This window comes from Homalodisca vitripennis, chromosome X (assembly GCF_021130785.1).
Source record: "Homalodisca vitripennis isolate AUS2020 chromosome X, UT_GWSS_2.1, whole genome shotgun sequence".
NCBI lineage: Eukaryota > Metazoa > Arthropoda > Insecta > Hemiptera > Cicadellidae > Homalodisca > Homalodisca vitripennis.
Genome location: NC_060215.1, coordinates 127,000,368 through 127,023,357, shown reverse-complemented (window position 1 = coordinate 127,023,357; position 22,990 = coordinate 127,000,368). Strand labels below are relative to the sequence as shown.

At 32.9% G+C, this 22,990-nt stretch overlaps 1 protein-coding gene across 1 annotated transcript; it reads left to right on the top strand.

The window, feature by feature from the left end:
• The first annotated feature begins 5,575 nt into the window (after positions 1–5,575).
• LOC124368604 (neuroligin-1-like) lies at positions 5,576–22,573 on the top strand. Its single transcript, XM_046825844.1, has 5 exons — positions 5,576–5,821; positions 13,791–13,939; positions 17,849–17,952; positions 20,095–20,235; positions 22,110–22,573. Exons 1-5 carry the CDS (start codon positions 5,576–5,578, stop codon positions 22,511–22,513), a joined length of 1,044 nt encoding a protein of 347 aa, XP_046681800.1. The 3' UTR covers positions 22,514–22,573.
• The last annotated feature ends 417 nt before the right edge of the window (positions 22,574–22,990 follow it).

Below are 22,990 nucleotides of genomic sequence, written 5' to 3'. Positions count from 1 at the left end.
TCGTGTATACCATTGCATAAAATTTGGGTTAAGTTGTAAAATCTGTTACATATACTTTTAGTTTTTTCGTTAAATCGAAAGATTTTTTCTCACATAGCACCTGTATTATGATTTCCATAAATGTGCAAGGTACCGGCTTTAGAATTTAAGTGGGATGATCTTTTATACCCGTTGTTAGTATTTCTTGATTTAATAACTATTGCTACTTCTATTAATTCCTGACTGTTTCTTAATGCGAAATCACACGTTACTTAGCAATGGCATTACCTGCATATTGCCGAGTTTTGAGTTTTTTACAGGGAAAGTCCTTAGGCTTTCAATAAAGTTTTTACCATTTTGACTTTGGCACGTCTTCTAATTAGAAATCTTTCTTTTTCAACTAAACAACGATTTTACCTATTCATTATAGAGACTTATAACTTTCGTAAGCTTTATGGAACTATTTCCCTACAAGTTCACTTATAATACAGCTCATACGGAACTGTGTTATTTACAGTTCCAACGTTTACGTGCCATCCTGAGCTATCATTTCATCAGTAATGCGCCGGTTATCATGAATTAAAGTATTAGTGCGATATTGAAAAGAAGAAGTCTTGAGTTTACAACTCCAAAATGTTACCTTCCTTGTTACTCGATACAGTCATCCACACAACCACTTGAAACTGTTCAACACACTTCCAAACATATTATACAGTACAAAAATATTTATTTGCGTGCACTTTCAGCATTCTTTCTTTGGATTTCGCTATCTTCGCAACTAAAAACAGAATCAACGAGTGTTGATTTTTCCGCGATGAAATCTTCGTAGTGGATTCACCACTGATAACTACGAGCAGTTTCAGTTATGCTTTCTCAAATACTCTCAAATAATTTAAAAACAGTACAACGACTAACGTGGTGTAAGGAAACTAGACGCATTATTTGAACAATCTATTTCTGGAGATCCGCAAACTGTCATTTGCCTCTTAAATTAATATCGCATTATGTAAGTCTGTAATCTGTCCCAATTGTTAGAAAATAATATACCAATTTGGTTGCTCATACCAAGAGCGGTACTTTCTGTGACATTGTGCTTGGCTACTAGAATATCTGAATGGAATTGTAACAAAATTATTCTAAACCTGCAGCCGACCACTCAGGGAGATTACAAGCCAAGCCTTTTATATATATATACATATATTTGTAGACTTTCATACAGTTCATGTATTTTACACTATGGAGGATAACTCTAAAGGTATAAAATTACTTTTCTTGGTATTTTCACCGATAATGACAAAACGCCTTCTTAACACTAGACATTTACATTACCTTATGCTACATACTTGTATGTTCTATATATAAGATAGTTAACTATTCTCATAGAGTACATTTTGATTTAAATCCCTACCAAAACACGTTTATTTTTTATGAGTTAAAGTGTTTTTGTAGAAAGTTATTTATAAGTATTTCAATGTTATTAAAAAATATACATCTTTTATTTCATTTAATTTGCGATTTTCCTCGTAATCTTGTTTTTGAAATCTCTCTGTATATCTCCTTTCCAAAGTCACAAACTTTTAGCCTTGATCTTTTTGTTATATTTTAATGAGTTTTTATATGATTTTCCGACGAAAATGCTCAATGCATGTTCTAACAGTTTTAACCTTTCAATAGTAAAAGCGTAGTATAAGAATTGTGCTTCATAATTGCCGTAACCTAATCTCATCTAAGTCATAAGCTAAAGAGATATTGATCTGCATCTTGGAAATATGTATTTTAATCTGAACATTTTTTTCATTTTTCTGCTAATAAGATATATAGAGATGACTTTATTTTACATACTTCAAATTAAACCACTTACTTTGAATTTTAGTTTATGAAGAAACACGGACTCTAAAGTCAGAATAGTTTATATCAACTTCACTTACTATAGGAAGAGAAATTGCAAGCCGTTATGGAGTTAGACCAGTGCGGTGATCTGTGCAGTACGTGACCAGTTTGTTGTTTCTCTGCAATGAACGTTTATAAATGGCAAAACAGAATCCAACATAAGCTAAATCTCCAAGAGCCAGTATGAGCTATACCTACATTGTCTTATAGCAGAAGTTGTATCCTTCTAGAATGCTGTTTTAGTAATCTCTATTGCATTTCTGTGTAAACCTCATGTTTTGTTTAAATTTACCGATTCATACAGAAATTGTAGAAAGCGCTTGTGCATTTACAGAATAGGGTGTACATGGAGTACTTTATTAGCATGACCGCCGTAAATGGTAAAATTGAATTAACTTAAGCAAACTCCCCGAGGGCCATTATGAGGTATAACCAAGGTGGTACCATATCTGAAATTGTATTCTTCTGGAATGTTGCTTTAGTAATATCCATGACATGTCTGTGTAACCCTCGTAATTTTGTGCAAACATTTACCGCGTCAGAGAGCAAATGTGAAAATCAGTCGTAAATTGACTGGGTATAGTGCACATAGAGTACTTTATTAGCTTGCCCGCCGTAAATGCCAATATCAAACTCTATGAATGGAATTCATTGCAAAATATAACCTTTCATTTGTTTACTTTATGATAAGTGATGAAACCGTTAATACTGGTTTTCCATCCAATTGTATCTACCCTACTTGTCAGTGATTCAATTCAATTTAAAAACTGCGAATGAATAACACCTACATATTGCGCTAGTACCAGTGAAAAAGATAAACAATTCAGATGAATGTGAGGTTGAAGGCGGCTTAAATCGTGAATAAAAACATTATTCTGATGCAAAGCATGTTAAATTGCAATGTCAGACAGAAATCGCACAGTATAACGATGTATAGAATAAAAACACTAGTAATACTGTTAAAACAAAAATAATATAAAACCTCTCTTACTAGCATAATTGAATGCAATTGTTTGTGCCACAGACCAAACCTTGTAGCATAATTATTTGGTTTACAAAATAATAATTTTCACGTCTAAGCGGGTGTTTTAAGGTTTGAAATATCTTACAAAATCCATTGGTTATAAATATATTTGGTTAAATATTGATTAAAATCGCGTTGAAGTTTTTCTTTCATAACTTTAATTATCAATGTAACTTTCAAAATCTTCCAATTTTTGGAAATAACTGTTTGAATTCACACGATACAGGTTTAAAAATTACACATGTACACAGGATGTAATTTTTAGTGACTTATGAGTTGAGGTAGGACTCGGAGAGGTTTATATATGCCTACAGTAAACAGAAATTACATTAAGTATGTTATCTAGTGGGGCTACTAGAGAGAGACTGAGTTTACTGAAATAATACATTTTCTAATACTTGTTTCAAACGCATTTTCCTTGATATTGTGCGTAGGGAAACATTATGATGGTTTTTTGACAAGATAGACGATGGCTAAACATAACCTACATATGGCCCGCGGGGTACATACAACTTGTATTGGAAGAATTAAACCAATTACTCACACACAACAATATTCAATATACATTTCAGAAGGCATTGACAATTAAGCTGCCATTCACTGGGTAGTCGACATGTGACACTATTCTTACTCTGACTGAGAGTTTCGGGAGCACAAAGTCAGTTTTTACTATGAGATAAGAAAAACATTCTTTCAAATAATATGCATTATTTTAGTTGTATTTAAAATTAGTTCAACACAGTTTAGTTATATTACTATAACGACTTGGATTGTAGATATTAATATTCCAGAGTATTCATATTTAAATTATCAATGAGACATCCAAGACGATATAAAATATTTTTTGATTAGTAAGCTCCTAGTGAATATGCAGTACAAGTTATTACTAAATTGTTTAACTATTAAATATTATCTGGTTTGTCTAAAATTAAAAATCACAGTTCTAAATAAAAGCAATACCACTTGGGAATAACTAAAATAAAAATGTTCACTTCTAAGTACACTCACAAAATTCAAAAAATACAAATTTAAACTTCTCTTTACACTAGTTGAACCTTAACTGTTAAGTCTCTGCAATTCAGATTAAAACTCTCTCAAACAATTATTAATGTTCAATTAATTTCCAATTAATAATTCACAATAAAAACAGTTCCAGTTAAATATTAATTAAATTAATTACTTTCTCCAAAATCTCAATTAAAGTTACTAACGGAAGTTCAATTGTTAATTCCACTTTTCTTGGCTAACCAAAGAACCAAATGTAACCTTGTATGATTCTGTTATGCCTCTATTGTTCCTCGAGAATAAGTTATTCAGAGATTGCTCGGTTGTAGTTTCTATGAGATGAATTTAATCTTTTTACCTCTATTCAAAAAGAACAACAAAACTAATTTAATTATCTAATCAGGAAGGACTATTTGATATATAAAAACGTTACAATAAATTTAATACTTATCTCAAAATCTCTCGCGGAAAACAAATTTAAGAAAACCACGGCGCCACTGTAATATTAACTTATACTTACAAAAATTTAACCTAAAGAAGGGTGCCGAAAATTATGAGCGGGCGGCTTTAAAATACTTCCCTTTCCAACTCAACTTTTGCCAGGGACATCCCCGGTGTTTTTTTCATCTCATTGGGTCCAGCTGTATCAAAACAACAAGAACAATAGATCGCAACAAGACAAGTTCTAATCAATTCAAGGGCAGTCAACCTGCCTTCCTTATATAATTTAAAACTACCAGTACTAACTTTGCCAAAAAGGATTCACATGGGTTCGTTTTTTGGGGGGGGGGTGGGGGGGGGGGGGGGTGGGGGGGGGGGGGGGTGGGGGGGGGGGGGGGTGGGGGGGGGGGGGGGTGGGGGGGGGGGGGGGTGGGGGGGGACGAGCTTTGTAAGACAGATTTTACATAGTTTCGACATTAGAGACACATTGATTACAAAATGCAGTGTATTATAGGTGAATAGGAATGAGAACTGGTGGTAAACTAAACATTCGCATTAAACCTGTACGATATTTAAGTATTCTTCACGTATAAGACTCTGGTTAGACTAAATTAAAATTTTTTTTGGTACGTATTTGACCTTGAATCCTAGGTCCATTATTGTAACCAAACTTACATGTACAGATATAAATAATAAGATGAATATAAACACATCCTGGCATTATATCTTTATAAAAGTTAAAAAAAATACGTTGAGAACTGTTTTTTATCACTATTATGTCAAAAACTATTAACAAACAGAACAAAACCGATTATATTTGGAAAAATATAACAACTTTGGCAAACACTAAGTAAGTTTATCAGAAGTAAATTAACCATACTGTATTGCCACTCAGTTATATATTAATCATAATTGTATACTATTACAGATATTACACATCTTAAAAGTGTTTTTAAAAAATATAGCATCACTGATCATTGTTGTAGGATATATATTAATCCAACAACACAATGATCAATGATGCCGTGATTACTATGTTGTAAGTATCCGTCATTTTAAACTGGTGTCGAATAACGGTATTTGGGTATAATATATTGTTGCAGGATGTTCGTTAACAATGTGTACTCTCATCACTTAAATGAGATCTTCTCGGTAATATCTTGTTGCAGGATGTTCATTAACAACGTGTACTCTCATCACTTAAAGGAGATCTTCTCGGTAATATCTTGTTGCAGGATGTTCGTTAACAACGTGTACTCTCATCACTTAAAGGAGATCTTCTCGGCTGTGAGGAATGAGTACTCGGAGTGGAACGAGACAGCGGACACTCCACTCATAGTTCGGGACTCACTCCTGTTGGCTCTCAGTGATGGACTCACGGCGGCACCCCTTGTGAAGCTGGCCTACCTCCACTCCAGACGTGGTTCCACCACATATCTGTTCCACCTGTCCCACCAGGTGGACAAGGACCTTCGCTCTTTGGTGAGGAACACTTTGTATTTTTAACATGGAGAAATCCATTATATTTATAACACATCATTATCAGATTTAAAACTAAAATGAAGTTTTATAACTCTAATCTATAAAAGTGCAGAATGCCTTGTTTATATTTCTCCACTGATTTATTGCAATACAGAACCATACAAGAGTGCGAGTGTCTTGTGTAAACACACACTTAATATAAACTTCAGTTGAGAACATCGCTGAGTTTTAAATTACATCCAAGATTCAAGATTCAAGATCTTTATTCGTAAATGAAAAATACATTTTTACATTACACGTCAAATACTAAAAACTATATCTAACCTAACAAATCTCTTACACAGTAAAAACATTTATCAAGAAAGTGTGTCTTTAGTTTGTTTTTAAATAAACGTAGATTTTGCTCATTTTTAATATTCAATGGCAATGCATTGAAAGCTTTTGCACCAAAGTGGTATGGACCCCTCTCAAATGCGCTGGTACTATGTGCAGCCACAGATATCAGCTCTCTTGATCTGGTCGGATACTGATGGTAGTATCCATTGCTTAAAAAGCTTTGGATTGCCCTTAACAAAAGAGCATAGCTCGTACCCCACCAGACCCGCCAGAGTAAGTATTTTTAATTCACTAAAAAGGGGTTTACAAGTCTCTAATCTCCTACGTCCTGAGATGATTCGCAAACACCATTTCTGGAGGACAAATAATCTATTGAAATTTACTACGCTGGATGGACTCCAGAACATTAACCCGTACCTCAATATCGATTGAACGTGAGAAAAATATACTGTTCGTAGAAAATCTTGGCTACAGACCTTGGCTAGACGGTTGAGAGCAGATACCATGGTTCTAAGCCTTTTGCTGACATGTTCCACATGGCCGCTCCATGTGAGCCTATTATCGATATATAAACCCAGAAATTTAACTGAGATTTCTTGCTTGGCTTCCTCGCTTCCTAGTTTGATAAGACCCTGAATATTAAACTGGTTTGTGTTCCCTAGATGAAACTGGATGATATTAGTTTTGCTGATGTTTAATGTAAGTTTATTTAAATTGAACCACTGATTTAAACTTTGCAACTGGATGTTTGAATTCGATATAGCCAAATGTGGGGATTTATTGGAAACAAGAAAAGAACAATTATCAGCAAACATCGTAACTTTGAGGTATGTTGAAATTTTTGGAAGATCATTTACATAAATGAGAAATAATACAGGACCAAGAATAGAGCCTTGAGGAACACCACAAGTAATGGGTCTATATGATGAGGAAATTTTATTTTGGCCATCGACGGTTTGATTCCTATCAGACAAATACGACTTCATGAATTGAAAAGGGTGACCTCTAACTCCATATTTTTCTAGTTTTCCAAGGAGAATATTATGATCAACGGAATCAAACGCTTTGCTTAAATCACAGAAAACACCAAGGGAATGAAGTCTATTGTCTAAAGAAAGCGATAGTTCGTTTATAAAATTGAAGATGGCTGATGTAGTGGATTTCCCTTGGCGGAAGCCATGCTGCTAAGTAGAGAGAATGTTGTTGATTTCTAGGAAAGCCACAAGTTTTGACAGACTATTGATTCAAGAATTGTTGAGAAGGACGATAGAATTGAAATCGGTCTATAGTTTTCAGGTAGTTGTTTACTGTGAGATTTGTAGACTGGAATGATTTTACTGATTTTTAAGAGGTTTGGAAATATACCTGAAGATAAACTGGAATTACAAATGTGAGAGAATACTACACTTATAGAAGGAAACATTTTCTTTAACACTGTGCAAGGAATCTCATCCACTCCAGCAGCATTTGTACTCCTCAGCCGCCTCACCGCTGTCTCAACCTCTGAAACTGACACCTCGGTAAGAAACAGAATTTCTTATTCGTTTTGTCATTGAAACTTAGTTCAATATTTTCCTTATTTTTTTGTGGTTTCAATTTCAAGGTATCATTGACTGTTTTCCAAATTGATTCTGAACGATTTTTTGAATCTATGATTCGGTTATGATGAAAAGATCGCTTTGCCTTGTCAAACTCAATTTTGTACTCACGTTTCCTCTCATTAATTGTTTGTTCAATTTCAGGTGTCCGTGATAAGGAGAGTAAAAAACGAATGTTCTCATAGTCACGTTTTAAATCCGGAGTTATTCATCTCTGTGGCTGTTTCTTTCTAACATTGATTTTTTTGTTTTAAGCGGGAAAGCTATATCAAAATACAAAATTTTTTATTTGTGTCAGTAGCATTATAAACTTTGTCCCATCTCTCCGCCTGCAATAAATTTGTAAATGTAGCAAAAGCATTGTCAGTATAGTAACTTTTTTTTATTTGAATGTGCTTTTTAAATGGCACACTTGGTGAAATATTAAAATATACTACTTGAGCTCTATAGCCTGAAAAAGATATGTCTTGATTTTTTATCAGCAAGATTTGATTAGAGTTCATATTAGTCACAATATTGTCAATAATACTGCTACCAGTGGATATTCTTGTGAAATCTTTTATAAGAGCTACAAATCTATATAAATGAAATATGCCATTAACAGTTACACACTCTTGATTAGTCAGATTGTGAAAGGGCATATTAAAATCTTCACATAAAATTGTGCTCTAACTAGAACACTCAAAATAAAGAAATAATTCATTTAGTCCATTTAAAAAAATTGAAAAATTACCGGTTGGAGGTCTGTAAATAACAACTACATTAATTCTAAGGAAAGAGATTGATACACATGTCAACTCTATATGAGATTCCACTCTCAAGCTTTTTACATTTTCTATGATTTCAGTGCACAGAAAAGATTTTGAAAAAATTGCAACGCCTCCACCTATATGGTTCCTTCTATTTTCAAAAGAAACTAATTTATAACTATGAAAAAAAGCATTATTTAAGTTATCATCATGTAACCATGTTTCAGAGATGCAAAGTATATCGGGATTCGTGTCGTCCAAAAAAACATTTATTTGATCAATTTTATTACAAATGCCCCGTGCATTGAAATGGATTAAGCTAAAATTTTCATTCTGCTTTTTATAAGGAATACATTTATTGTGAAGATGAAGTCAAATTTATATTGTCAAGTACAGATTGTCTAAAAAAGAATGAGAGTTTTTTGCATTATTAACCTAGTTACACAGTGAGTATTTTTTTGTTAGAGTAAGAGAGCTATTCACATGTACAGGGCTTAGGCCAAGAGGAGGAAAGTCCACAAGCGATTCTATTGACACCATAGCGGAAGAGTCGGAGACCATCGGCAGCGGCAGGTTGGTAGCGGGCGGTCCCACTGGGTCGGGGCCGGGGCAGGTCTCTATGCGGTCGAGATCCACAGTCTCTCTGCGGCAGGTGGTCGTGCTGGTAGATTTTGAAGCCTCAGCATTCAAGGATGGACAAAGTCCTGAAGATGAGTGTACAGAAGACTGGACTCGTGACTGGACAGTTTTAGCATTCGCACAGCTCAGAACCTTCTTTCCACGCTTGTTTAGATGGAGTCCGTGGCGTGTGTAGTGGTTTCTGTAGAGAATGCAGTTCAACTCGCCATACGTCAATCTGAGTTTACCCTTGTATTCTCGGATGAATTTTGCTATTGCCAGGTTAGCATAGAAGATTACATCGTTAAGATGGTTTAAATCATAACGATACGGAACACAGAAAGCTGACTAGGGTCATGGTCACTAATGTTGTTTGTTCCGGCTAACAATATCACAAAGTCATCTTTGCACAAGTCTTTGACAAAAGGTTTACCCTCAGAGATGATTTCCTTTAACTTAGCTCCCGGCTTAGAGTACACGAAAACATCATAATCTCCAACAAGGTCTTGAATGTAGGGATGTATATCCTTCCCCTGGCTGTCCGTCAACACTACGATTTTTTTACAGTGTTTTGGATCACATGTCTCACGTGTTACAGATGGTGGTGGGGCATTTTCAGATCGATGGACTTGCGCTTTGGTAGTAACCTTACAGTCCTGACGATCCTTTTGCGCTAGGGAATTTTCTCTGTCCAAAGAAGAAAACTGATTTGATGTTTCAAGTGTAAATCGTTTTGAGGGTCCATTTTGTTGTTTGAATGTTCTTCTTGGCGCTAGAAAGATCGACTTATTTTAAGAAGTTGCATTATTCTTGGAATTTTTTCATTTCGTAGTTTAAACTTTATTTCCAATTTATTGTAGTGGGATTGTAATGTAACAATTTTTTTATTTATTGAGTCATTTTCTTGCTTCAAAACGTGCTTTTGATTCTTTAGATTGTCAACTTCTTCTTTCAATTTAGCAAGCTCAGTGTCAACCATCCCTTCCATTACTAAAGACTCTTCTAAATCTTGTTTTCGTTTCATCTTTCCATTTTCTAAACATCTTTTGAATTGACAGATTTCATAACTCATTTCTGTAAGGTTCCCTGTAAGGTCATTTTTTGCTTTTATTGTTGCATCAAGTCGATTTAATAAAGTCATTAGGTGGGGGATTAGATCTACTATGGCATCAGTTGTATATTTATCCAATATTGTATTCAATATTCTATACAGATGGACGGCTTGATAAATGACCTCTTCATTTAGTAAGTCTTCCTTCAGATTGAGGATTTCATCTTGGCCCCCTCGCATTAGGTTTCCCCGTACCCTACGAGTCATCATTTTCAAATGCAGTATTTTCTTGCGGCTGAAATTGCTGAGTATGTGACACTAAGACTGGTGTGTAGTGCCAGGCAATATCATAACAGGTAATAAATTAGAATAATTGCTTAACTTGATTCTAGGCGGACTAGCTAATTCTGGGAAAGTGAAACTCCTTCAACCTTTGCCGCCGCTATCACCGCAGCGCAAGAAACAGCCTTAATTCCCTGAGTAAAGTAAAAACGGAAGGCGTTCGTGTTAATTCACAGCGACGTTCCGCCTTGCACAGCAACAGGGGAAAATGAGGGTGAATCCTTTCCCCGCCGCTATCGCACCTGGACGCTCAGTGCGCATGCGTGAACTCAGACGACGCTACTGAACCGGACTCCTCAGACAGCGTTATCAATGTCTATTTAGAAACACGACTGACAGAGTTATTTAGGTGGAAAACTCACTTGCGTGCAGCACTGTGGACGCTTTCCCGGAAATGTCAAACACTAAAACCTTTTGCAGCAAAATTTTAAAATAGTGTTAATGTACTTGAAGTGTCACAAATTTAGATATTTTTATGGAGCGAAATATTTTCCTGTTGACCATTTGTTTACAGGTGTACCAGCCTCCTTACAAACATACATACATCTTACAAGCATTGCGATATTCAAATATTTTACCTTACTAATTTAAATGAAATGCCTTTCGTTCTTAAACTTGTTATATAAAGAAATGTTTTAAATAACTACATGGTTTATATTTAAGACATGTCTTTAAAATGGCTATAATTCATGTTAAAAGCTATTTTTTATTTTAATATAAATAAGAGCTGATAGCAGAATAACTTTTATTAAACAAATATTGAAATTGTTTGGTATATTTTATGCAATATGTATAAATGGCCAGTCAAAAAATAAAAATAAATTCAGTAATCCATTGAGTTCCTTATTTTATTGTTTGGGAATTATCTTAAGTGCTCTTCCATTGGCATCTGAATTTGAGGAAATGATGTTTGACATAATCTGTATTCTCTTTTCGGAGTAGCTTACAACACTGTTCTTCACGCTGTTTTAAGTTCATTATGTATTTTTGGTCGAAGTATGCTAAGCTTCTTTTCCTGAATATGAAAAATGAGTTGCATAAAAATAATTGACTACTGAATAATGATAAAGCTTCACAAAATAGTACAACGTTTAATATATATCCATCGGAATGTGATTGTCACACTCTATAAAGATCAATCGTAATACTAATAACCAAATAGAAATAAAATAAAAAACGTTTTAAACAATGGGAGAGCTTTTTTTACTAAATAATCTGCACTTTTATTCAGTTTGAAACACTCTATTTCAAATACAATTATTTTCATTACTTACTAAAAATCAATTATAAATTATTTAAATATTAATTTTATAACATAACTTAACAATAGATCGCATAGATCAGTATTTACCTTTTATGGGCGCACCAACTAGAATGGTGAGAAAAGACTGTAAATTTACGACATTATATTTAATTTAATCGTATTTAAGAAAGTAAGGAACCGAATAAATGAATCCCAAAATTAAATAGATCCGTAGACACCTACCCTAAGTACAAAGTCACACAGGCTAGCTATTATGAAATACCACATGTGTATGATACAAAAACTCGACCCAGTTGATAGTGGGCAAAATAACAATCGGCACTGATTTACTAACTTGTCACAACGCTTACTTAAGAAAGATAATCTCTGGAAAGTTTTACAAGCTGTTAAATCTCAAACGTTCCAAATTTTTGCAGCAAGCATGCGGGATTACATTTTGTTCTAAAATCTTATGGTCTGGAAATATTTTAAATATCAACGTTCAAATATTTTATTGAGTTTAAATTTTATCATTTGATTACACTAAGGAAACGGCACACGATTCAGTAAAAAATAGTTATTCGGTGTACATAAATTGTCGATATGCGTTATTTAATATACGAGTGCTTTAGAAAATCTATTTTTCTATTATATTTCGTTATAATTTGGTAACTTAGTCGTCAAGCTGCTATCCAAAATATGTTTCCTGGTTTCTTTCTTGTTCTTGTAAATGTGTGAATTGTGCTAGATTAAGTATTTTCTTTCTTCTTATCTTTTTAAATCTCACGTACAATTTCGTTTTAATTCTACTATATACAACCTTCATGAACATTCCTGCTATCTTGTATTTATGTTTCTCTTTTTATTTTTTACATTAGTGCCAATATCAACGTGAACATGCTGCTGTATCCATACTGTAGAGAAGGTTTTCCATTTGCAAAGTATTAATGTCAAGAACTATAGCAGCATAATTTTTTCTCCTCATAAGCACCACATCGTTAGAGGTGTGACGTTGCAACTGTCACTGCTACACTTCTTAACTGGAACGGTTATGGAACCGCAACAACAAAAATAAAAGTTCCATTGGAACTGTCACGACAACGAAACTGTTGCAACGAACCATCCCAGGTTCTGGTACAGGAACGAGAAATGGAACGATGACATAGCAGCGATATTATACTTTGCAACGAGTCTAAAGTACAGTAGTGTTCCTGCCCTTTTCCTTCAATTCAATTACTTAAAGATTAGGAGTTTTTTTACAAAACTATTGTAAAACGATGCTTTAATATTTTACTGTTTGATATAATTATCGATATTTAATTTTGAAATCTATCAAACTATACATTACTATTTGTAATATATTATTATTATTTCGATTGTAATATTTAACATTAACTAAACGGAATAAGGAGCAATAAAAATATTTTTATTTCACGCCCCTGTAAAAATCGTTAGACTACGAAATATTGATTAATGATTAGTTTTTAAGCTATCCACTTTCCAATTACACAAATCAAATACACGTTATGTAAAGAGACGTTACGAAATAAAAATAGAATTTTCACAGGACTGTTATCCGAAACCTCTGGACGTTTGTCGCTAATTCGTTGCAGCTGTTCCGGTTCTGGAACGGTTTGACACTCTATTAGAACACATTGCACTGTCTGAGAATTACACTTGTCTCATTGGTCATTCTCCAATGTGTTTAATACTCGCATTTGATAATACCCATTCAAAAATATGTAATAATACAGGATTATGTATATAGTAATAATATACGTTTAATATGTTATTGGTAATATAAATTTGTGCCCAATATTCTTATTGTTTTTCCAATGGTCTCGACAGTGTACCAGGAGACAACTTGTCATACATGCTAGGGTATCCACTGAGAATGTATCACAACGAGCATGAAGAACAACAGACAGTGGCCATCGCAGTCGCTCACACAATCATGCGTTTCTTCACCAACTTCACTAAGACTGGGTAATCATCCTAAATTTGTGCTCAATATTCTTTTTGTTTTTTCAAGGGTCTCGACAGTGTACGAGGAGACATATTGACATACATCCTAGGGTATCCACTGAGAATATCTCACAACGATCATGAAGAACAACAGACAGTGGCCATCGCAGTCGCTCACACAATCTTACGTTTCTTCACCAACTTCGCTAAGACTGGGTAATCATCCTAAATTTGGTCATTTTAATGTTTTAGGCTATATGGGTAACGAAGGCTTGAATATTATAACTCGACTAATTATTCAAGAGAAACAACTGAGGAAGAATAATACAGACAAACACACAACTATTTTGTATTGTGTATTTAACAAATATGAATACGATAATCTAACATCTACTTATCTGACATATAGTTAACAATAACATTTTTAATGTCCACTTCCCTACTTGTATGTTTAATATACATATGCATTATTAGGTTTTTATATCTGTATATATATATTTTAGTAAAACCATCGCTCTTCGGAGTCACAATCATACTTTCGCTTAAATTGCTTAGTTATATAAAACATGTTATATTCATAAGTGTTAGAAATTACATCATTACGGGAAAAAAACATAAAATAAATAAGTTTATTTGTTACTAGTTTAAAAATAAGGTGTTATACTAATTAAATATGATGAAATTAGTGTTAAAAATGAAGTTCGTGTTTTAGTTAGTGTATAATGAATATATTTATAATTATATAAACCGTGGAATAAGTTACCATATTTAAAAAATACGAGTATATTTTGTATATTATTTGATTATATTATACACATTTTTGTAGGTTTTGCAACTGTATCACCATAGCCAATTTCACCGTATTATGTAATTTTGTCCGTCTGACGCATACACCATAATGTTTTGGAGAAATAAATATTTAATATAACGGCAATTAGTGAACATTAAACAAATCCAGAATACTTTCAAAATAGGCTATTGCTTCACACATTTTCAAAACATGTTATACAGATTTCGAGCAAGTAAAATTGCTTGTAAGATTTAAAATTTATATCTAAATGTCATAAATAATATCATAAAATACTTTATTAATAACATGATCTAAGTATATTACATAGCACCAGACAGTGAAAAACTCAACATCTTGAGATAAAGAAGGCATCTTTTAAAAATGGTTTAGAAATTGGAAGTATCGAGAAAATTAAATATAAGAAAATTTAGATGATAGTCATTAAGTATAAAAACATGACACTAGTTAAAACATGCCAAACAATTAGGTATCTCAATAGGTAGATCATCCTATTTATAGTAAAGTAATCCTGAAATAAAATATCTCAATTGATTCAAATTCGGAATACAGGATTAAAGAGGGCTGCAGTATCAATAGGCATATGTACAAACCTTTTAGCTATTTTGACTCTATACTTATATAATTCCTATCTGGAGACTGACCGGGCAATAAGAGTAGCACCCAATCATGTGATGTGTTTACCTGCTTAACGAATCGATTTGACTACAGTTGAACCAAACAGTTTCATCGTTAACAATATCTTTTACGTGACCACTCAAGAAGACAAAGCTGGACTATTAGAATTTCAAAGATGCAAGAAATGCATTACATATGAAGAAACCTAACAGACAACATAATTTTCAATGGGTAAACCTCCAAGTCTCATCTAAGCGCAATGTCTCATCTAACTCTCCGAGGACAGAGCAGTGATATAATGTAATATAACACTTGGAATATATACCGGGTGTCCCAAAAGTCCATATATATATATATATATATATATATATATATATATATATATATATATATATATATATATATATCTGTGTTATATACCCCTCAATCCAAAATGGGGGGTTGGGGTGTCAAGTCAAAATTTTTAAATGCAATCCCCCATCAAATGAAACTTCATTTTAAAGGTATTTATAAAAGAAGAACATTGCCACAGACTAGTGGTCTCTATCCCAATCCAGTACGAAACAACGGCTTGTCAAAATTAATTAAAAAGGTATACTAATAAACACTATTTTTCTTAACTCATCTGTTCAGACTTATTCTTAATACTAAGTAGTGCTAAATTAAACTTAAATAATTAAACTAAACGTTGAAATCTTACCTCAGCCTTTTTAAGCTTAAAGAAAATGCTCAAAATGGCCCCCATTTACATCTTGGCAAAAATAAAGTCTTAATTCAAATACAAAACAACGACTTTTCAAAATTAATACAAAAATAAAATTAAAATCACTTTAAACAATTCTCAAATTTTTGGAATGAAAGTAGGAATAAGGCATGCTTAAAACATTTAAAGAAATCAAAGCAAACTGATTTATATCATGTAAGTACAAAGGTCATTCTAGACATAGGAGTAGTGTAGCTCTTATCTTTGGTTCAAAGTTCAGTGACTATGAGCACCGTTGTTGTGTCTTATACTGCCAGTTGTGACATTCGTTTTGTGAAGGGTGGTTGTAACTTTTAGTATCCTTACGCTTCAAGATTTGTTTAGTTACAAATATGGTTAGATCTAACGAAGAAAAATTTGAAATGATACTGTGCTATGGTGAATCAGGCAGAAACGTTCACCAGGCAGTGCGCCTTTATAATGATAAATTTCCAGATATGGTAGTGGTTCGGGCGTACATGAGACGTTTGGTTTACAAGTTTACAACTACATTTAATTTAAATGATGCCCCACGATCAGGCCGACCAAGTACTTTCACAGAAGAAGTTGAAATTATGTTGGCACAGTTTACTGTAAATCCTCGTTCGTCACTTCGTATGGCCGCGTCTGAAGTTATTATTTCAAAAAGTACCATTCAAAGTGTGTTGATAAAAACATAAATTTCACCCTTACAAAGTTGAACTTCATCAGGAGTTGAATGAAGATGGTTTTGACTGAAGGATTCAGTTTTGCGAGCAAATACAGCACAAAATTGAACAAAATGCTGAGTTTATTTCTAAAATATGTTTTAGTGTCGAAGCCTTTTTTTTATTTACATGGAGCAGTTGACCGCCACAATAGTCCATACTGGTCAAACCAAAAACCACATCGGATGATTGAAAACCACACCCAGCATCCTCAAAAGTTAAGTGTCTGGGCATGAATTTTAGAGAATTCTGTTGTAGGACCATTTTTTATTGATGGGAATTTGAACGGCCCACAGTACTTAGAAATGTTGCAACGTAACATTGTTCCTGCCGTATACAACATTATGCAAGGCATTTACGATCCTTTTTTCCAACAGAACGGAGCCCCTCCTCACTATTATATAAACGTAATAACATTCTTGGAACAGGTGTTTCCTGAGAGATGGATAGGTCGACGGGGTGCTGTGGAGTGGCCAGCTCGCTCACCCGATCTTACTCCCCTAGACTTTTTCTTTTGGGGATTTTTGAAAATAAAAGTTTACGATGCCAAAACTCAGAACCTTGATGAGTTAAGGATGCGGATTGAAAACTTTTGCCGACTTATCACACCAGAAATGTTGGAAAACGTAAGGCATTTACGAATCAAGACTTTATTTTTGCCAAGAAGTAAATGGGAGCCATTTTGAGCATTTACTTTGAGCTTGAAAAAGGTTGAGGTAAGTTTTCAACGGTCAGTTTAATATTTTAAGTTTAATTTAGCACTACTTAGTATTAGGAATAAGTCTGAACAGATGAGTTAAGAAAAATAGTGTTTTTTAGCTTCGAAAGTTAGAAGGGGGTGGGACTTTTGGGACACCCGGTATAAGTGTTAGGACCACCACTTGGTATGTATACGAATCTGTCAAAGAACTCACTGTCACAATTGGTAATCCTCCAGTTCTTATCAAAATACAATGTTTAAAGGAATCCAAACTCTCTAGAGGCAGAGCCGAGCTACGAGAATAACGAGGGTTAGAACCATCACTTGGTATGTATACAAATCTGAGGAACAACACAGTATTTCAATTCTTAACTCTCCAGTTCTTATCAAAATACAATGTTCATAGGGACCCAAACTCTCTAGAGGCAGAGCCGAGCTACGAGAATAACGATGGTTATAAACCATCACTTGGTACGTATACAAATCTGACAAACAACACAGTATTTCAATTGTTAACTCTCCAGTTCTTATCAAAATACAATGTTCATAGGGACCCAAACTCTCCGGGGGCAGAGCCGGACTACGAGAATGACAAGGGTGGCACCAACACTTGGGATATGTACGAACCTGTCAAGCAACTCTATCTTGCAATAGGTAAACTACCTAATTTTATCTGTTAACCTAACTTAACCAAAAACGTAACTTATTAATTAATACCTAATAAACTTTGAGTGTGTTATGAATTATTAATGTGTTATTAACAGTTCAATTTCAAAAGAGTGTTTTGTTATTTCTGTTATTCGTTTATTATAAAGTTGAATATTAGCAATAGAATGTGTAAAGGATACCACGATTTCGGATAATTTATATTACTTGGAGGTTTGGAATATAGTATATTCTATATTATCAAAAAAAGTTAAGGCATAATGTTAAATACGTCGAGCGTGGCTGCTGCTTGGATGGATGACCACTGAGCGATCCTGTCCTTGCAAGCGGCCCCGCCTGCCCAGCCATGGTGGTGGTTCAGAAGTCACCTTTAAGCCGTTGGTCCCCAGGTTGAGTGTAAGAGAGAGCTTCTTAGCCCCCTTACTTTAAATTTACTTTTACTTTACTTTTACTTTACTTTTACTTTACTTTTACTTTACTTTTACTTTACTTTTACTTTACTTTTACTTTACTTTTACTTTACTTTTACTTTACTTTTACTTTACTTTTACTTTACTTTTACTTTACTTTTACTTTACTTTTACTTTACTTTTACTTTACTTTTACTTTACTTTTACTTTACTTTTACTTTTACTTTTACTTTTACTTTTACTTTACTTTTACTTTACTTTTACTTTACTTTTACTTTACTTTTACTTTACTTTTACTTTACTTTTACTTTACTTTTACTTTACTTTACTTTACTTTTACTTTACTTTACTTTACTTTTACTTTACTTTTACTTTACTTTTACTTTACTTTACTTTACTTTTACTTTACTTTTACTTTACTTTTACTTTACTTTTACTTTACTTTTACTTTACTTTTACTTTACTTTTACTTTACTTTTACTTTACTTTTACTTTACTTTTACTTTACTTTTACTTTACTTTTACTTTACTTTTACTTTACTTTTACTTTACTTTTACTTTACTTTTACTTTACTTTACTTTACTTTACTTTTACTTTACTTTTACTTTACTTTTACTTTACTTTTACTTTACTTTTACTTTACTTTTACTTTACTTTTACTTTACTTTTACTTTACTTTTACTTTACTTTTACTTTACTTTTTACTTTACTTTTACTTTACTTTTACTTTACTTTTACTTTACTTTTACTTTACTTTTACTTTACTTTTACTTTACTTTTACTTTACTTTTACTTTACTTTTACTTTACTTTTACTTTACTTTTACTTTACTTTTACTTTACTTTTACTTTACTTTTACTTTACTTTTACTTTACTTTTACTTTACTTTTACTTTACTTTTACTTTACTTTTACTTTACTTTTACTTTACTTTTACTTTACTTTTACTTTACTTTTACTTTACTTTTACTTTACTTTTACTTTACTTTTACTTTACTTTTACTTTACTTTTACTTTACTTTTACTTTACTTTTACTTTACTTTTACTTTACTTTTACTTTACTTTTACTTTACTTTTACTTTACTTTTACTTTACTTTTACTTTACTTTTACTTTACTTTTACTTTACTTTTACTTTACTTTTACTTTACTTTTACTTTACTTTTACTTTACTTTAATGTTACGCAGAATATATGAGGCAATAAATTTCTTAAATCCATGAATGAATTTCCTAGTACTAAATAAGATCTTTGAAAACCTTCAATCCATTTGTAATCCATTGTGGTTTCTTAAATTAAGGAGTTTGCCTAGGATGATTTAGTATTGTAACGCTTCTATTAAAAATGCAGATTTTTATATTTTTTTTGTTATTAAAGTTGAGAGATTTTAAGCTTCTTATCCAGTTTTTTAAAATAAAAATTGTAATATATTGCATATTCTGTATTTTAGACTTTGAATTGACTTATTTAGTTATAGTTAAATTATTGTCAGAAAATAAATAACGTTTAATATCAGTTAAGTTACAGGCGGTGAGACATAAATCATCTTTCCTGTCATTAATTCAATTAGAATAGAAATATCTGACATATCATATATCTTTTATATGATATTTAGAATTATTCTTACCAAAATTCTTCTTGCGTATTGTCACATCAGATTCAGTATTAGTATTATTACGAAGTAAGTTTCTAAGTAGAACAGTAAGATTGATAACGTACAGGAGAGGTGACTGAGGTGCAGAGTCACTACCGTGGACACAAGATGGCTCTCTGGCTGAACTTGATCCAGCAACTCTTGAATTCAGAGAATGACTTCCTAAGTTACAGGGAGTTCGAGGGAGATGAAGACAATTTGTACGCTGGTAAGCGAAATTTTTAAAACATTACAAAATACTATCTCTTTTTGTCTGATAATAACGTTGTAGTGTTTCAAATTCTAGGAATTGATGGTTCTATGCTTGTTATGTAGTAAAACTTGTAAATGATAACATTTAATTCTCCACATATATTAACATCTGTTAGATAAATCTCAATTTCAATTAATCATAGTAAATTAAATTTATTTTACATCATATATATATATATATTACATAATGGGTGGTAGCACATAACTAATGGCTATAATTTTGACTAGTCTAGTCAGATATTGCTTGTTACGGCCGACCGTGTTGGGGGTGTACCTACAAAGCCACTGAGAGATGTTGGCGTACAATTGAGAATTGAATTGAGCAGCTCCAACTTCAATTAATTTAGTGTCGAGATCCCAGTTACATCATGAGCATGTAGCAACCACATACCATGCTTTTGTCTCTTATTACTTGTAATTTGTTCAATTAATACAAAGTAGCAGTAATTCAAAAAAAATTAATGACTAACTCATGACATAAACTTTTATTTTAGACTGTAAAGCACACAATTATGTCTGAACTTGAAAGTGAGAAAAGATTGGAAATACTTTACGTGTAATTTCCTTTGATACATAAATTTATGTTTTATTACAAACTCAGACTAATGTAATGTATATATTGAACACTTTGCCATAAAGTCTAATGGTCATTTACAACTCGGGAATTTATTTAAATCTTATGCAGATAGTGGAGTTTATTTTTTTATTTCATGAAGAATGCAAATAAAATCCCTTTTGTTACTTCTATACAGTATGAGTTTAGCTATAAAGCAGAAGTTATAACAAATATGTATTATTTACTAACATATTTATTTGGTAAGACACTCAAAGTGCTCACTCTTTAACAAAAAAAGTCTACTTGGTTATGTAAAACGAATTTTAAATTATTGAGAATCGAGATACTAAAAGGAAAGGGTGTAGAAAATATTGTTTAGTGCGTTTTGTATTTATTTAAGATTAACTTCATTGTATATTACCCAACGGCATCTAAATACAACAAAGTCTGAGGAATAAAGCGTATAAAGAATAAAATATTCAATGTTGTAGAAAATAAGAAACTTGAAGTAAGGAAGTAGGGCATATCGTCTACGATTTAGCGTTTTTTTGCGGTCTTACTATTCACTAACATATCTTTATTAGGACTTAATATCAGGACTGTACCTATCCGCAGGTGTATGAACCATTCACTATTTACTATTATGTAAACAATTAAACTTAAACCAGCTAGCGAAATAAAGAGTTAATCTTGTAGGTAGCATTAATTTATTTATATACATATTCTTTAATCTGTCTAGTCTCAGTTGGTAACTTACTCGCTATATACCGCCAAAAAAATTATTAAATCAAACATTTTACATGCCTTTACATTTTACAAAGTAAGAGTAAAATGGTGATTAAGTTTCTTTAGTTACTTGTTATCTATTTACACAGCATTAGTCCTACACAGTCGCCACCATCACTACTCTCCCTATAGTACATATAACAAGTATTTTACGTAGGCAATGTTATTTTATGTTTAGTAAAAGGTTTAATGCTAAACTACTTATGCGCCTACATGCATTAATTCAGAATGCAACTTCATCTCATATAGAAAGGAATTTAAAACTGACTAAAACATATGTTCAAGTTAAAATGATTAGCAGTTTCACAAAGGAGTAGAAGTTATCTTGAATTTGATAAGTGGGTGCAATCTGACATAATTTAATCAATCTTCAGTACACAGTAAATGTTTACCACATTTTTCAAACAAATTGGCAATACTATGTTTTGCTTCTCACCTCTGCCAGACTTTATTCAGAGAAAGTTACAGGAACCGTTGTATATGTTCAGGAGTGGTGAGGCCGAAGACCTTCACTCGGCCACCCACCCCGACCCCGACCGTGACTACCCCCCAGGGCCAGGATTGTGTCTGGAATACCACCTCTGTGGAAAGGCCGCTACCTCCACCTCTACAAGATGTGTTCAGGTTGACCGGTCCCTGGGGTGTCACTTTCGCTATCGGATGTCTGCTACTTCTCTGCAATCTCCTTCTGTTCGCTAGCGTGTATCGCCGTCACTTCAGAACCAAGAACAGTTTCGAGCTGCGATACCGAGCGGCTGCAGACGGAAGTTGTCCGGAGGAACGACTCATCGCCAAGAGCCAGTCTGCTCCAGAACTCGCTACTACGTCTTTCCTCTCAGAAAGAACATCGCCAAAAGTCTTGAAAAGGTCCCAAAACAAATCCTCAGTTTAGGTATCTGTTTCACTATATAGTAGCAAAACCTACATTTAGGACTTTAAGACTGTTAAATGTAAATCAATAATTTTTTTTTAAAGAATAAAATGTCTTTTCATTTAATAATTAGGTAATAATTACTGTGTTATGTTTATCTTATTTTTAGACCATACTTTTCTAGAAAGATTGCTACTAATTAAAATAAAAAATGGTTTAAATACAAAGTTGTAGAATTTTTATCTTTTTAAAAAAATTGTATTAAACTCAGTAACACGAATGAATAAATTTTCTGGTAAACACTTACTACTATGAGATGGTAGATTTATGTTGTGTTTAGTAATATAACTTTTAAAAGGCAAATATTCAATGATATGACAACTAGCAAGTGATACTAACAAGAACCATCAATCCATCGATACTTATGTTCTTCCTACTATTTTCTTAATATACTTAGCATATTTTTGCCGTAAAGAAAGTAGTAAAATGCATCTCAAT